This window comes from Rana temporaria, chromosome 13 (assembly GCF_905171775.1).
Source record: "Rana temporaria chromosome 13, aRanTem1.1, whole genome shotgun sequence".
Taxonomy (NCBI): Eukaryota; Metazoa; Chordata; class Amphibia; order Anura; family Ranidae; genus Rana; species Rana temporaria.
Window position 1 is genome coordinate 114,192,760 of NC_053501.1, and position 17,701 is coordinate 114,210,460.

The 17,701-nt window shown below is 43.0% G+C and overlaps 2 protein-coding genes across 2 annotated transcripts; both read right to left on the reverse strand.

Annotated features, from left to right (window-relative positions):
• Positions 1–1,603: 1,603 nt before the first annotated feature.
• Positions 1,604–11,208, reverse strand: LOC120920132 (Fc receptor-like A; the record flags this gene model as incomplete). Its single annotated transcript, XM_040332045.1, has 4 exons — positions 1,604–1,659; positions 2,899–3,180; positions 3,330–3,611; positions 10,926–11,208. Coding segments are annotated over 4 exons (876 nt in total), but the record flags the coding sequence as incomplete, so codon positions are not given.
• On the reverse strand, positions 11,191–16,583 carry LOC120920244 (low affinity immunoglobulin gamma Fc region receptor II-b-like). Its single transcript, XM_040332209.1, has 3 exons — positions 16,532–16,583; positions 15,241–15,261; positions 11,191–11,540 (listed from the first exon to the last, which is right to left on the reverse strand). The coding sequence occupies exons 1-3, from the start codon at positions 16,560–16,562 to the stop codon at positions 11,272–11,274; spliced, it is 321 nt and encodes a 106-aa protein (XP_040188143.1). The 5' UTR covers positions 16,563–16,583; the 3' UTR covers positions 11,191–11,271.
• Between the last annotated feature and the right edge of the window lie 1,118 nt (positions 16,584–17,701).

Sequence of the window (17,701 nt, forward strand, 5' to 3'; positions counted from 1 at the left end):
GTGAATATAAGTTTATTTAAAAAAAAAGATGTTCCTTTGAATTCAACCAACACTTTTTCCATGTTCACTTAGATGTTTCATTGAGGTCCTCAGATTCCTAGAAGTTCCTCTTCTTCTTCTCTACCACTTGTTGTGGAAGTAGGTGAAACATACGGCAGCAGATAATACAAATCCAGAGATCACCAGCCGTATAATATTCTGCACCGTGTAATCTGAGGAGAGAACCAGAGATGGAAGTCATTTGATGTTTAGATAAGATATAAACTTTATTTGTGAAATTTTGAACTATTACAAATTCTGAATGTGTATGAAGGATCTGGATTAGCTTCCTTCTCATTGGACAGAAGCAATGATGTTAATTTTCCAGTAATACTGTATGTTCTAACTTATTCCAATAATAGGGGGACAGGTGACACGGGAAGCAATGAAGCTGAACTGGGAGATAAGTGTGTCACTTGCTCAAGAGGAGCGTAAATCACAAGACTGGCTGACCAAACTTACAAATTTATTTGTTGGCAAACCATTAAAAAGATGTATTTCAACTTTATATTTAACTGTTAACTTTATGTTTTTACTATGAAGAGCTTTATCAATAATTTCTTTGCCCAGTGTCTTCACGTTATGGACCTCTCTTTTATGACTCATTATTGGCTTGGCCATGAGATAAAGGGAAATTGAATTGGAAGAGCTTCAATTAGGGTTCCATGTGGAATTAGTGCCCCAATTAGGGTTAGATGTGAAATTAGTGCCCCAATTAGGGTTAGTCCATGTAGATGGAGTTCTTGTGGGAGTGCTAATTCTACAGCATGCAACAAACTCATGGCAATGGTGAACTCGGGCCTAATTCCTGGAGACAATGCTAGAATGTACTAATGAAGGGAGCATGGGGTCTGCTTTATATTCTCAACTGTGATTATCAGCTGTAAGTTCCACCAATCAAAAGAGAGAAGAGAGAATCTTTGAGTTCCCGGACTTGCGAAGAGTCTTTTTACTTCTCTCAACTTCCTCTCACCCCCCCTCTCTACAACAGTTCTCTGACTGAAGGTAGACACCGATCTCTAGAGATAGCTAGAAGAGGATGAGGAAAAGGAGAATAAGGTAATGGAAGAATGACTAAGGGAAAGAGAATAAGGGAAGGGAAGAATGACTAAGGGAAAGAGAATAAGGGAAGGGAAGACTGACTAAGGGAAAGAGAAGAAGGGAAGGGAATAAAGACTAAGGAAAAGGAGGATAAGGGAAGGGAATAATGACTAAGGGAAAGAGAATAAGGGAAGGGAAGAATGACTAAGGGAAAGAGAAGAAGGGAAGGGAATAAAGACTAAGGAAAAGAGAATAAGGGAAGGGATCAATGACTAAGGGAAGGGAATAATGACTAAGGGAAATGCAATAATGGAAGGGAATAATGACAAAGGGAAAAAGAATTAAAGAAGACTGACTAAGGGAAAGAGAATATTGGAAAGGAAAAAAGGCTAAGGGAATACTAATGAGAATTGAATAAGGGATGGAATACTAAGCAAAAGTAAATAAGGGAAGGGAATAAAAAAAAGGAAAGATAATAATGTATTACAACTTGTGAATGTTGAGTCTTGGTGCTGCTCATCTTACCCTGTATCTGCATTATCTGAACCCATCACTCATCTTCCTCACATTCTGAGAGCTCTGGAAAGGGACATTATGACAATGATTGGTCAGTAAGATGTCAATGAATGGATGAAAAAGTAAAAAGAGTATAACTGTATAAAGGTGTGAATGGACATAACTAATGATGAGGTAATTTCATATGTTTGTTGGTGGAGGTGGGGAATGATATGCAGTGCCGGGACAAGGCCATCCAGTGCCCAGGGAAAAGATACCAAACTGCGTCCCCCTTCCCTTAGGGTTAAGGTCTGGGCGCCCACACCTGCAATAAACCATTGCGCCCCGGGCAGCCGTCCCTCCTGCCCACACCTTGTCCCGGCCCTGATGACATGAAAACAATTCTCACTCACTATTTAGTCCAGTATTTCCATGAAGATCTGCTTTCATGTGTGAGACAGCGCCCCAAGTGGCCTGAGGTCTAAGTACTACACCAGGCCCCACTCCAGAGGAATAACGTCTTTCCACCAGCCAGTGACACCGGTCCCGGCACTGACTACAAAGATTTTAGGAGGGAAATAACATTATACATTGATATTCCTGCACCAGATCTTCAACACGTTACACTTTAGAGGTGTGCAGGATGTAAAATTTTATTTTGACTGTCTGCTTCTCCTTCCTTGGCTGCTTAACACTCTCCATTTCCCAGAAGGTTACCACAAGATGTTTCCTTCATTCCACATTCCCATATGCCGCTGGATTTCCCAATGATCATACGGGTCCATTCACTAAACTAGCAACTCAGTTTACTGACATTACATCTTCTCTTAGTACAGACAGGTCCAGCAGTCACATGGCAGTGCAAGAGAGTGATGAAGTATAGAGTTCCTCTATAACATATGGTGTGGAGTCTTTATGTCTATGCTGAGGTGTCTCATACCTTTATCTTGTAATAGTTCCCATCTAATGGTGATTGTCCCATTCATGGTCCTGCCAAGGGGTGACCTGCTTCAGTATAGCACTACATTGCTCTGTGTGGGTCCCTCTCTATTCCAAGACCAACTTTGAAGGAAGGCCGTACAAGTCCCCCCCCCCCTCCCCTACACATAAATATCCCGGGTACAGGAACTGCAACAGGCCAAACAGACACACCACGTCAATAACCGGCCACAATACCAGTAGAATATTATATATACAGTGCATCAATTGGCACCTGCCCACATGCCCACCGTGTATCTGGATATTGGGCTCAAAACAGTATGAATGTTTAATTTTAATCTACAATTGGATATAACTAATGTTGACTTATTTTCATATCCTCACCTTGTATCTGGATATGGAGCCCATCACTCATCTTCCTCACAGTGTCAGACGTCGTCCTCACTTCACAGGTATAATTCCCAGAATCCTCCAGCTGAGATGACCGCACTCTGTATATATCAGATACATCGTATCCCCGCACAGCCCGTCCATCTCTGTAAAAGGCAAAGTGCAGCTCTGTGCCGCCTCTGAGAGGATCCAGTCTGGTGTCACATCTCACCGTCATCTCATCTAGTTCTGTTACAATGTATGAGGGCTCCTTAATTTGTGGAGGAGAGAAGAGCTCTGGAAGAAGAAAGGATGACAATGATTGGTCAGTATGAGTCCTATTCATTGAACACGTGACTGTGAGGGAATAAAGAAATGAAAAAGTATAAACAGTAAGGATAATTTATGATTGGACCAAAGTCCTCCATGTAGGGTTATATCCTCACCATGTATCTGGATATAGATCCCATCACTCATCTTCCTCACAGTGTCAGGCGCCGTCCTCACTTCACAGGTATAATTCCCAGAATCCTCCAGCTGAGATGACCGCACTCTGTATGTATCAGATACATTGTATCCCTGCACAGTCCGTCCATCTCTGTAGAAGGCAAAGTGCAGCTCTGTGCCGCCTCTGAGAGGATCCAGTCTGGTGTCACATCTCACCGTCATCTCATCTCCTTCTATTACCCTGGACGGGGTCACTTTTATTTCTGGAGGAGAGAAGAGCTCTGGAAGAGGAAATTGTTAGAAATTATAAATGATGGAATATATTATTTATTCTCTAAATCAGTGGTTCTCAACCTGGGGGTCGGGACCCCCTCAGTATTCGAATGATGATTTGCCAGGGGTCACCAAACCTGGGCTGTTCCTGAAGCCCGTGCTGCTCTCCCAGCCTTTTTAGCTTCCAGGTTTTATTGTCAAAGCTTAATCGAACAATCTGACGTTAGAAGCTGATTGGCTCCCATACACAGCTGCACCACATTTTTTACTCTCCAGTTTTAGTAAATCAACCCCATCGGTCTTTATCTAAGTTGACCTGTTGTATCCGGTACAGTAATACACGTTAATTGAGAACCCAGTGAGGACAGCTTTGTCACAAGTCATTTATTCTACCTGTATATATATATATATGGATGGTGAGTGGTAAACCGAGACACTGGAGGAAACCAACACAATCATACAAACTTCAATCGGGCAATGTCCTGAGTGATAACTGGGCTCAGAGCTCCAGGTCTTCAAGGGAGTCCCCTTCTATAGAGTATTAAAGTGGATGTAAACCCTTCAATATACCCAGTGAGGTGAATGGCCTCAGGTGATACCCAGAGATTAAACAAATCCTACTATGTAAGTTGTACATGTTTATCTGTAATTTCTCTTCAGCCGTTAAAAGTGCTTGTACAGCTGTCAGAAAAGGGGTGGGAGAGCTGAAGTTACATCAGTATGGAGAGCTCTGAGAGCTGATTGGAAGGAAGGGACACACCCCTTTACAAAGCACACAGGAACAGAGCTGAGGCTATCAATCGTAGGCTGTCACTCACCACGTTTCTCTTGGTATCAGGAAAACTTGTCAGAAGTGACTGATACTGATAGCAGAGGAATGAGGCAGCAGACAGAAATGAAACTTAGTGCTCTGGATAGAGACAAGTACACACTATAGAGGAATATGCTGTGTTCATATTTCATGTCTGAGGTTTACAACCATTTTAAAAAATAGCAGTCCATCATCAATTTGAGCACCCAGTCATTGTGATATATTCCAGTAATATCTCCTTTTTTTCTTTGCATCAAGAAGGGAAAATGTCAATATATTTAGTGTTAGTACAGCTGTACCTCCACACATCGGACTTTCTCATCCGGTACTGGAAGAGTCCCCAGCCTCACTGCTGGAAGTGGTTTTGGTTCCGGGACAGTTGTGTCTCTATGGGGGGGGGGCTGTACAGGTCTACTCTGCCTGGGAACTAGCACCACATCCAATATTCACACAATGGAGGCCTCCAGAGATGAATGGAAGTCTTGGCACACATATACACCACACATCAGTTCCTCGAAGCAAGAATGTTTAGAATTTTTCAGGCTTTATCAGGTTTTAAGGCCAAAATAAAAAAAGTAAGTGTCCGGGTCTATCACAGTTGTACATGGAGAGGTAGAGTAACACCCTTCTTTGCAACCCTTCACAACACAAATCATCACACATTGGATATTGGCAGATTTGAGAATGGAAACTGTTGGCGCTTCATAAATTCTGTATAATAATAATAATAATAATAATAATAATGCTGGTGCTCTGTCAGAATCATGCGACCCACCAGATTAGGTAACGGAAGTGATGTTCCGTCAGTTGCGCATATGCCCACCGATACCAGGTTTGCTCATCTGACAGAACACCTACAGTCAGAAGAAGGCAGAGGACCAATGGAGCTCCTGGTAAAGACCAATGTGCAACCCAACTACAACCATCCACCACCCTCCCCACCATTCTATTCATAATACATGGAATTTACACTTGGAGTGGGTATTGGGGGGGGGGGGTTAAGCTAGTAGGAGGTATTTTGGGGAGAGGATTTGTGCTAGTAGGGGGAATTTGGTGGAGAGGATGTGTACTAGTAGGGGGGATTTGGGGGAGAACCTACACTAGGAGTGGGGATTTAGGGGGAGGATTTAAGCTAGGAGGGGGTATTTGAGGGAGAGGATTTGTGCTAGATGGGGGGATTTGAGGGGGGGCAGAGGATTTGTGCTAGGAAGCGGGATTCAGGGAGAGAAAAGACATGTGTATAATGGAAAAAATAGGTATTTTGGGGAGAGGATTTGTGCTAGGAGTGGGATTTTGAAGGGGGAAGGATTTTAGTTAGGAGTGGGGATTTGGGGGAAAGATTTTAGCTAGAAGGGGGTATTGTGGGGAGAGGATTTATGCTAACAAGGGGAATTTGGGGAAGAGGATTTGTACTAGGAGGGGGTTTGGGGGAGAGGATTTGTGCTAGGAAAAGGGATTTAGGGGGACAAATTACACTAGAAGTGGGGATTTTTGGGGGAGGATTTTGGTTAGGAAGGGAATTTGTAAGGAAAGTGGATGTGTGGTAAGAGGGGTGATTTGTGGGGAATTGGGGGAGATTTGAGCTAGAAGGTGGTATTGGGGGACAAAGATTTGTGCTGGGAGGGGGATTTGAAATGTGAGGATGGGCAATTTTTGCATATCTATTGAGAATTTGAAAGGAACTTATGATTAGGGGTCAGCGTGGTGATCAGGTTTTTTTTTTTGGGGGGGGGGGGGTTGCTTCAGAATTCTTTGCCTATAGACCCCGGAGATGTAAATCCAGCCCTGGTCATTGGGACCAGTAGATGGAAGCACAACACACGGCGGGGACTCAGACATCTAACTCACCTTGGAGTACTGTATGTTGGATGGGAAGATTTTGCTTTGCTCTACAATAGAGGGAAGATTTAAGAAATGGGGGGAGATATGGGTGAAAATATAAGTGATACTAAAGCTTCGGTTTTTTATTAAAGGAATAAGCATGTTCTGCTCTGTAATAATCTCTTTCCTCCTCTTCTAGGGTCCCCCTGCTGGCGCTCTCGGCTCCTCCTCCCCTCTGAGTACCCCCATAACAAGCTGTGTGCTATGGAGGGGTTCGTGTGATTACACCCCCACTGTCCATAGACACACACTGAGGGGTTTGGCCCCACCCCCCACTCCTTCCTAACAGAATATGATTGGTTGCAGCAGGAGCCAATGGCTGCCTCTGTGTCCTGTGATTGGAGGAAGAGAGGAGAGAGGACTGCTGGTGGGGTCAGTGCTGGATAGAGAGAGAGGTGACAGGTAAGTGTTAGGGGGAAGCACAGAAGGGAACGTTCTTTTACCTTAAAGGGGTTGTAAAGGTTTGTCTTTTATTTTCTGAAGAGGTTCCCTTAACCTCCCTGGCGGTATGATTATTTCAGAAAAAAGGTGCTGAAAGCGGTACAATTATTTTGCAAGGAAATTTGGCGTTTTATACTGTAGGCCTGTAATTCTTAGAAATAACTCACTTAAATCTGACCAAACAAGAGTCTAATAGGCATCCCGGGTATGACATTTTTTTAAAAACAAAATGATAAATTATAATATAATAAATAATTATAAATAATTATAACAAATAATAATATAATTATAATAAAAATTATTCAATAATGTAATCAACTCAAAATCACTGAAAATTGCTCAGTTGCAGAATTGTCGCTGTCATTATTTTTATTTTTTTATGACGAATTTCCCCACAAATCGCTATCTCACAATTCAGAATATGATTACAATTTATTATCGCTGTTTTCTAGCTGCTCTAAAACCATTTTTGACATAAAAAGACACTTTTGGTTGCTATGGACAATCTATAGTTTTCAGGCAGAAAGAACAGTGGGGTAGATTCAGTAAGCAATTGCGTCTGCGTAACCATAGTTACGCAGCGCAATTGCTTAGTTGTGCCGGCGTAACGACTTTTCTGTATTCAGAGAGCTCGTTACGCCGACTGCAGCCTAAGATATGACTGGCATAAGGCTCTTATGCCGTCGTATCTTAGGCTGCATTCTTACGCAGGCCGCTAGGTGGCGTTCCCGTAGTGGTCAGCGTAGAGTGTGCAAATTGCATACTAACGCCGATTCACATCCGTACGCGAGCCCTGCGTACGCATTTTACGTCATTTACGTTCGTCGGGTTCCCCGTAAGGCTGCTCATGCTATTAGCAGGGGCAGCCAATGCTAAGTATACCCGTCGTTCCCGCGTCGCGATGTTTGAAAATTACGTTGTTTGCGTAAGTGAATCGTGAATGGCGCTGGACGCCATTTACGTTCACGTTGAAGCAAATGACATCCTTGCGACGTCATTTGCCGCAATGCACATCGGGAAAGTTTCCCGACGGAGAATGCGCACTACGTTCGGCGCGGGAACGCGCCTAATTTAAATGATCCACGCCCCCTACGGGATCATTTAAATCACGCGCCCTTACGCCGGGCAGTTTTAAGGAGTGCCCACGCAAATTACGGAGCTACTGCTTCATGAATAAAGCGTAGCGCAGTTAATTTATGGAGGCGCAGTGTTAAAACGGTACACAGCGCCTCCGTAAGAGGGCGCAATTCGTACCTGAATCCACCCCAGTTTTTATTGTATAAAAGTACATACAGGACACTGGGCAGACCACTAGGGACAAGGGAGGTGTGTATTTTTTACATACAGTACTGTAATCTATAAGATTACAGTATACTGTATGTATTGTGTTTGTTTACGTTTTTGAATTTGGCGCCGTTCTCCGCCCCCGTGCGTCGTAACGTCGCAGGGAACGGAGATCGGCGGCACAGGAGGACGCTGTGTGAATCTAGGGAGGTCCCGCTCGCTCACACAGCGCGGCAGCATCGCTGGATCCAGGGACAAGGTAAGAAAACACTGCCTGTGGATCCAGCGAGGCGAGCCCGAGTCTGACTCGGGGTTACCGATCCTAGCACAAAAATCTAACCCCGAGTCAGACTCGGGAATACCGCCAGGGGGGTTAAGCTTGTGCATTGTTGGTTCCCTTACCTTTTCCTTCAATTTCCCTTCTAAATGTTTTTTTTCTTTGTTTGAATTTCTCACTTCCTGTTTCTCCTCAGTAAGCTTGCTCCCATCATCCGAGCCATGGAAAGTCATTTAGAACAGCTTACTGAGGAGGAACAGGAAGTGAGAAATTCAAACAAAGAAAAAAAACATTTATAAGGGAAATTGAAGGAAAAGGTAAGTGAACCAAAAATACACGAGCTTAACCCCTTAACGCCCGCCGCACGACTATTTACATCCGCACAATGGCACGGACAAGCAGATGGGCGTATATATACGTCCTTGCCTTCTAGCGGGTGGGGGGTCCGATCGGGACCCCCTCCGCTGCGTGCGGCGGGCGGATCCCCTCGGGGAGCGATCCGGGACGACGGCGCGGCTATTCGTTTATAGCCGCTCTGTCGCGATCGGTCCCCGGAGCTGAAGAACGGGGAGAGCCGTATGTAAACAGAGCTTCCCCGTGCTTCACTGTGGCGGCGCATCGATCGTGTCATCCCTTTTTTTAAGGGAGACTCGATCGATGACGTCAGTCCTACAGCCACACCCCCTACAGATGTAAACACACACTAGGTGAACCCTAAGTCCTACAGCGCCCCCTGTGGTTAACTCCCAAACTGCAACTGTCATTTTCACAATAAACAATGCAATTTAAATGCATTTTTTGCTGTGAAAATGACAATGGTCCCAAAAATGTGTCAAAATTGGCCGAAGTGTCCGCCATAATGTCGCAGTCACGAAAAAAAATCGCTGATCGCCGCCAATAGTAGTAAAACATTTTTTTTTTTATAAAAATGCAATAAAACTATCCCCTATTTTGTAAACGCTTATTGCGATTTTTTTTACCAAAAATAGGTAGAAGAATACGTATCGGCCTGAACTGAGAAAAAAAAATGTATATATGTTTTGGGGGATATTTATTATAGCAAAAAAAAATATTGCATTTTTTTCAAAATTGTCGCTCTATTTTTGTTTATAGCGCAAAAAATAAAAACCGCAGAGGTGATCAAATACCACCAAAAGAAAGCTCTATTTGTGGGGAAAAAAGGACGCCAATTTTGTTTGGGAGCCATGTCGCACGAGCGCGCAATTGTCTGTTAAAGCGATGCAGTCCCGAATCGCAAAAAGGGGCCTGGGCATTTAGCTGCAAAATGGTCCGGGGCTTAAGTGGTTAAAGGAACGAATTTAGAAAATAAAAAACAAACCTTTACAACCCCTTTAATGCAGAGAATACAATAAGATACAATATGGGCTAGATTCAGGTAGCTGTTACGGCGGCGTATCTCCAGATACGCCGCCGTAATTTAAAATCTGCGCCGTCGTATCTGTACCCCGATTCTCCAAGGCAGATACGTTAAAAAAATAGGCTTCCTCCGCCGACGTAACTTGAATACGGCTGCGCATAATTGTCTGCAATATTCCGCCGGCCGCTAGGGGCGCTTCTGTTGTTTTTTCGGGGTAGAATATGCAAATGACCTAGATACGGCGATTCACAAACGTACGTACGCCCGGAGCAATTTATTTACGTTGTTTACGTTAGGCTTTTTTGACGTAAGCTTGCTCCTGCTATTAGGTGGCGCTTCTAAATTTGAATGTTTTGCGTCGTTTGCGTAAGTCGTTCGCGAATAGGGCTGGACGTAATTTACGTTAACGTCGAAAGCAATGACGAGTTACGGCGGAATTTTCGAGCACGCGCACTGGGATTCTTTCACGAACGGCGCATGCGCCGTTCGTAAAAAATGTAAAAAATACGCGGGGTCAACCTTAATTTAAATAAAACACGCCCCCCTCCTCATCATTTTAATGGCGCGCGATTACGCCGGCCCCATTTACGCCACGCCGCCGTAAGTTAGGAGGCAAGTGCTTTGTGAATACAGCACTTGCCTCTCAAACTTATGGCGGCGCAGAGTAAATACGATACGCTGCGCCGCCGTAATACTGGGCGCATCTACCTGAATCTAGCCCAATATCTTTAGTCTTTAGTCTCTTCTTTTTATTTCTAACTGATCAGATCATATTTTTGTCTGAATTCTCCTTCCTCTGGATCTACAAATATCTCTAAGGCCCCGTACACACGACCAAACATGTATGCTGAAACTGGTCCGCGGACCAGTTTCAGCATACATGTTCGGTCGTGTGTAGGCGCGAGCGGGCCGAATTCCAGCAAACATTTGCCCGCCGGGCCTTTTCCCAGCAGACAAATATTCCTGGACGTGTTTTAAAACCGTCCGCTGGAATCCTGCCCGCTCGGACATGTACGGTCGTCAGTACAGACCTACCGTACATGTCCGAGCGCCCGCCGCCCCTCGCATGCGTCGAATGACTTCGTATTGTTTACGCGCGGACTTCTGTACGATGGTTAGTACAGCCATCGTACAGAAGCCCTCTGGCAGACATGTACGGTGAAAACGGTCCGACGGACCGGTTTCATCGTACATGTTTGCTCGTTAGTACCCGGCCTTAGAATAAAGATTTAAATAGGATTTTAATTTACCTTTCACAGAGATAAAGGAGACATCTGAGTGCTCTTCCACATTTGATCTCTCATAATGGTGTAATTGTTGAGTACATTTGTAGAGTCCAGACTGACTCCTCCTTATATTAGGAATATGGAATGTGGAGTCAGATTCTGATGATTTTATCTCCTGATCATCCTTGTAGAATTTTGTGTTTGTTGCATCATAATATCTCCAATGATGACATCTCAGAGTCAGGGGGTCTCCTTCATAGATGGCAGATGGGGGTCTCTGCAGGATGACATTATCTGAAATGTAATAAAATGATACTTTATGTTGTTCTATTCACACCCAACAATCTGTAATGATGGAGATGAGAGGAGATCACTCACTATATATAACATTTAGGAAGACGGGATCACTGATATCACCACCGATGGTCTGACACTGGTAATCTCCTCTGTCCCGAATCACTGAAGATCCAATGATATAAAGTCTCTGTTGCTCTCCTGGTATTGGTTGGTTATCTTTGTACCACTGATAGGTCCGGGACTCCTCAGTAGACGGCACATCACATGTTAGAGTCACAGAGTCATAGTATAATATATTCCCCCAGTTGGGTGTGAAGGTCACCACAGGTTTGATGGCCCCTCCTATAGAAGAAAAGAGATCACACAGAACACATAGAGAGCACAGTGTGCAGCAAAACACAGAGAGGTGATCACATCTTGTATGAGAAAAATACATTCTCTATAGAAATGGGAATGTTTGTAGTCCTGGGAATAGAGATTTTCCCTCACGTTGGTAATTGTTATATTCAACAATGAAAACCATTCCCCTTACAGTGATAATAAAGTGGACCTTCAGATATTTTTCCAACTTTCCATCTATTAAATCTTCTTCCCTTGTTGTTGTTTTTTTATCTTTGGATAATAAAAGATTTTTTTTCTGCCAGGAAATCCCTCATACAGCCCACTTCCTGTTTCCTTATACAGCCCACTTCCTGTTTCCTGTCTGGCCATTAGCCTGGGCTTATGACATCATGCACAGATCTCTCTCTCTCTCTCTCTCTCTCTCTCTCTCTCACTCTCCTGAGAGTTTGCCAGGAAGGGAGGAGTCACAAGAGGGACAATGAGAGCTGCAGAGCTGGAGGTGTTGCATCTGTGTGTCTGCCGCACACTGCCGCACACTGAAGATTTTCTAACTTGATGCATAGAAGGCATGCAGGTAAAAGACCTCAAATTGTTACAAAGGTTAACTTTCCCTGCCCAAGACATTTTTGCACACATTTATAAAAAGATCATTTTAGGCCTGAAGATTTTTTAAAACCCATAAAAGATATATTCTCTCAATGCAGAGATCCTGAAGAATAAAATGGTGGTAATTTAATTGTTTATGTCACACCATCTTAGCATAAGCAATTTATTACCAATTTTTTGTCAAAATACAAAAGATGAGGTTGCACCGAGTAAAGATAGATACCCAACCTACCAAACCTTACCCCAACATTTCCTATTCCTGATATGTATCTGCTGTACCATGTACTTGTATGAGAAAGTCTCCTGTTCTCTTTGTATTGTTTCCTTTGTGTGAAATCAATGGTTATCCTGCCAGTCCCTCTGCTTTCCTTTTAAAAACTGACCACACTAAGCAGGAGAGCACAGCGTGGTCAGTTCTCTAACTGTACTGGAAACTCAACCTGCTCTTCCAATGATCAGACTTGTGGTGACATGCCCCACCTTCCCAGCTGGGAAGACCAATGTGCTGCTGTTTCTTCTCCCCCAGCTCTCTGAGCTCTTTATGGAGCCGAGAACAGAAGTAATGCGATCAATTATAAAAAAATTAGGAAAGAGCATATAGGGCCAGATCCACAGACATTTACACTTGCGCCGCGTATCAGAGATACGCTACGCCGTCGTCCCTTACCTGGCATACTTTAAAATCCTCAAAGATTTCGCGCCATAAGTTACGGCGGCGTAGTGTTTTTCTGGCAGCGGAATTCAAATCGGCTGGTAGGGGGAGTGGTTCATTTAACTGCTTGCCGTCCAGCCGCCGTCATTCTACGGCGGCAGGTCGGCTCTCCTGGGCGAGAGCCCGTACATTGACGTCGGCTCTTTTTGCGGCCACTAGGGGCCCCCTGCTCGTCCGTGAACCCCGTGCGGGTGCCCGGCGGGCGCGATCGCCGCCAGGGAACCCGCGATTGCTCGTTACAGAGCGGGGACCGGGAGCTGTGTGTGTAAACACACAGCTCTCGGTCCTGTCAACGGGGGAAATGCTGATCTTCTGTTCATACAATGTATGAACAGAGGATCAGTGATTTCCCCTAGTGAGGCCACCCCCCTACAGTTAGAACACACCCAGGGACATACTTTACCCCTTCCCCGCCCCCTGGTGTTAACCCCTTCACTGCCAGTGACATTTTTATAGTAATCCAATGCATTTTTATAGCACTGATCGCTATAAAAATGCCAATGGTCCCAAAAATGTGTCAAAAGTGTCCGATATTTTTGGGGGATATTTATTATAGCAAAAAGTAAAAAATATTCATTTTTTCAAAATTGTCGCTATATTTTTGTTTATAGCGCAAAAAATAAAAACCGCAGAGGTGATCAAATACCACCAAAAGAAAGCTCTATTTGTGGAAAAAAAAGGACGCCAATTTTGTTTGGGAGCCACGTCGCACGACCGCGCAATTGTCTGTTAAAGCAACGCAGTCCCGAATCGCAAAAAGTGCTCTGGTCTTTGGGCAGCAATATGGTCCGGGGGTTAAGTGGTTAAATGAAGCGCGTCCCCGCGCCGATTGAACTGCGCATGCTCTGTTTAGAAATTTCCTGCCGTGCTTTGCGCGAAATGACGTCGCAACGACGTCATTTTTGGAACTTAGACGTGACTTACGTCCATCCCTATTCACTGACGACTTACGCCAAAAAAAAATTAAAATTTCGATGCGGGAACGACGGCCATAATTTAACATGGCAAGTCTATCTATATGCCACAAAATACCAGCTTTAACTATACGCCGGAAAAAGCCGACTACAGACGACGTAAGAGAATGCGACGGTCGCGCGTACCTTCGTGGATCGTCGGAAAAAGCTAATTTGCATACCCGACGCAGAAAACGACGCAAACTCCACCCAGCGGGCGCCGAAGTATTGCACCTATGATCCGAAGCCGTACGAAGCCGTCCGCCTGTCGGATCGAACCCAGAAGCCGTCGTATCTTGGTTTGAGGATTCAAACTAAAGATACAACGCGGGAAATTTGAAAGTACGCCGGCGTATCAGTAGATACACCGGCGTACTCGCTATGTGGATCTGGCCCATAATGTTTTTATATCTATACACAAATATTTTGCCTTTTATTTATAATTTAAACTGAATGGTGTGTTGGGGGAGGGTTTCCATATACATTAATACTGCATACACCTGTGAAATGGCCACAGACGTCAGTGACAAACTTTGGCGACCCTTTTAAGGCCCCTACAGGGGATTGGTTTAGAGGTAACCATGAATAATGTGATTCAAATATAAATGGCGCCAACCCCAAAAGGCCTAAGTGAATAATGGGACAGCTGCCCCTTTAAGTGAATGTGTCACTAAAACAATGAGAGTGATTAGGTAAAGTAAGGCGCTAATCCCTTTATGGCCCAAAAAAATTCAATATTTGTGCTAAACATCCACTTTAGATGGATCAACCAATTGTAAAAAAAATATAAATGATTTCCAACTGCGTGACACTCAGAGACTCGTCGTGTGATCCACCTCACCCGGATGTGACGTCACCTCCTAACCCTAACAATAGGTGGCGTCACATCCGGTTGAGGTGGAGTCTCTGGAGAGGACGGGGGAGCCGTTTCTTTACACACATAGAGGATGATTGAGCCGGTCTAATCAGGTCATGTACTTTGCAAAGATCTCCCCCAACTCTTCCCGTCTTCCCTCCATTTGGGTGACATTTGGTGTTCATTTAGAAACCCTCCGAAGTGCAACCATCAAAAACCGACTCCCATTCACTTCAATGCTTTCAAAAAATATATTCCTAAAAATTAACTAAAATCTGAACTTTGAAAGTTTCAATACAATTTTTACCTAAATTCAAATTTCAGCACAACGGGTCTTTCCAGCAAGTATTTGTGTGATTAATTTAAGTAAATATAATTTAAACTCGATTGTGTGTAAATGTAGATATCCCGCACTTTTTGAATAATCTTCTACCCCTGCATTAATGCAAAGCTATTAACAAAATTATAATCAGTGATCCAAACCCCTTCTTTCTCAGAAAACTTTAAGACCAAAATTTTTTTGTAGTATTTATGTGTTTATGATATATTATTCAATGTCAGCTCTGTACTCACCAGATTCTCCCACGTTCAAAGCTGAAAAGCCAAAAGGCACTTTTTAGAAAATGTTATGTACAATACAGTAAAACAAATCTAATGCATTCCAATCATTTTTCCTTCCTTTCATATCCAGTTAGAAATTATACATTTTCTTTATAACAAAAATGTTAGAATCACGATGGAACTGACGCTCTCTTAGGTGACAAGCTGTGGTTGAGTTAAGCAACCAGACTTTTCTTTACCACTCCTCCAACGTGTAGCCATCAATTGTCCTGATATTTCCCCCATCACCCCCCTTACACAACAATTGGACGAGTTCATTTACCCATCAGATCTTCCATGCATTCATAAAAATCACCTTACCGACACACTTCTATTATGCCTTATGTAACCACCAGTCACCCCCACCACCACTTTTATGAACTTATTTTAATCAGCAACCAGACCATTCCCATTCCTCCTTCTGCAGTTCCAGTCAACCAGCCATCAGAACTGAACTATGTATCCACCAGATCCCCCTTTACTAAACTAGAAACCTTTATTTAACTCCCTCATGGAGAGATCAGACCCTTTACCCACCCCAAGTTATATAAATCGGGTGGAGATACAATTCTGAGATCTAATTGGATAAAGTATATAACTTAGGACAATATGTTAATCACATGAGACAAGGGGCACTCAGTAGTAGTACCAGGACATGTACCCCGGTACCCAACCCTAGCATTGCCCCAACCTTTGACTGCATTTTTCTGCTTACAGATGACATACAGCTATCTTCATCATTGACTCTTACAATTAAAACAAATCTCTTCTGAAAATCACATTCCTGGTTCTGACTTATCTAGATTAATGTGAACCTTCCAGCCTGTGTGACAAGACCATGAACACAGCTTACAATCAATGATAATAACAGCGCAAGTCAAGAAATGTTCTGCTTAGATGTCTTCTGTAGCTCCTTTCTATAATGTGCAATCCACCATTACTGAGAATGAAAACTAATTAACAACTAATTAACATAATGTACCGTAAGTATTTCTCATGGAACAAGAGAGCTCATACAATTGAATAGTGTATACGATGGAAGAATAAAAAGAAGAAAAATAAGAGAAACAAAAAGAAGAGGGGTCATCATACTTTGTCTACAACAGATACAAATATAATAAGTGTGTTTTACATAGAACTTCCAACAGGTTGAGTTGTTTTATGTTTTACACGATCTCAAAGGAAAGACACTTATACTTTGATGCTTGCAATTAAATAATAAATCCTAAGAATAAAAAAAAAGAATAAAAATCATTCTACTTACATAGAAACACGATGGCGAGAAAGACAGACATGGTAGCCGAGACCTGGAAGTTGTGACGGTTTTTCTGAGAAGAAGAAGTTATGAGCGTCTTCTCACATGCTGAACCTTATAATAGACATTTCACCAGACTTAACACCAATGTGGTGAGAATGTAGAAAGAGGAATAATCTGTGATAGCCAATAAGATCTCAGTTCTGCCTTATCTGATATGATATGCTAGACAAAAAACTCATATGACGTTTTGGTGGGTACTGCTGGTCTTGTAACCAGGTTTACTGGTCTAGCTGAATTATATTATTATTATTATTATTATTATTATTATTATTATTATTATTATACAGGATTTATATAGCACCAACAGTTTACGCAGCGCTTTATTATATGATAGTAAGGACCTTGTTTGGAGTCCAGTGTTGTCATTATGGGAAGGTATGGATTCCATTGCTCTCTCACTGAATAGTACACTAAGGTGTCACCATCAGGCACTTCTCTGGGGTAGATGTACCAATAAGAATTGTAAACTTAGGTTACACCCAAGGGTTAATCTATTGGTGATGATGTACCAATAAGAATAGAAATATGTGCTCTTTTGGAGTAGATGTACCAATAAGAATTGTAAATGTAGGATACAACTTATAGGCAATCCTTTGGGGTAGATGTACTGATACGAATTGTAAACTTAGATTACTGGGGTAGATGTACCAATAAGAATAGAAACAGGTGCAATTATTGGGGTAGATAAACCTGTAAGAATTGTAAACGTAGGTTACAACCTTCAGGAACTCCTATGGGGTAGATGTACTGATAGGAATACCCTTTTGGGGGAGATATACTGATGAGAATAAATAAATACTTAATAGAATTTCCCTTCACTTCTCTCCCAACTGCTACTTAAAAGTTTATCCAAATATGTGAAGATTGGAGGAGCTGTGCCAGCATGGACAGTAACTGACACTTCCAAAATAGTGAGGGCTAGGTTGTGCAATGAGGGAGGGGGCTGAGCAAAGCTATTGGCTCTCCTGGAGTAGTCAATTTTTTTTACCAAATTCAAAGGGGTTGATTTACTAAAGGCAAATCCACTTTGCACTGCAAGTGTACTTTGAAGTGCAGTCTCGTTGGATCTGAGGGGAAGATCTGAAATGAGGGGAAGCTCTGCTGATTTTATCATTC

Bases quoted from the DNA above. Each gene is read 5' to 3' on its own strand.
- LOC120920244 (XM_040332209.1), bottom strand. From the start codon at position 16,562: ATGTCTGTCTTTCTCGCCATCGTGTTTCTAT. The intron at 15,262-16,531 runs GTAAGTAGAATG...TTGGCTTTTCAG, and splicing joins TCTCGCCATCGTGTTTCTAT to CTTTGAACGTGGGAGAATCT. The intron at 11,541-15,240 runs GTGAGTACAGAG...TTTCTTCTATAG, and splicing joins TTTGAACGTGGGAGAATCTG to GAGGGGCCATCAAACCTGTG.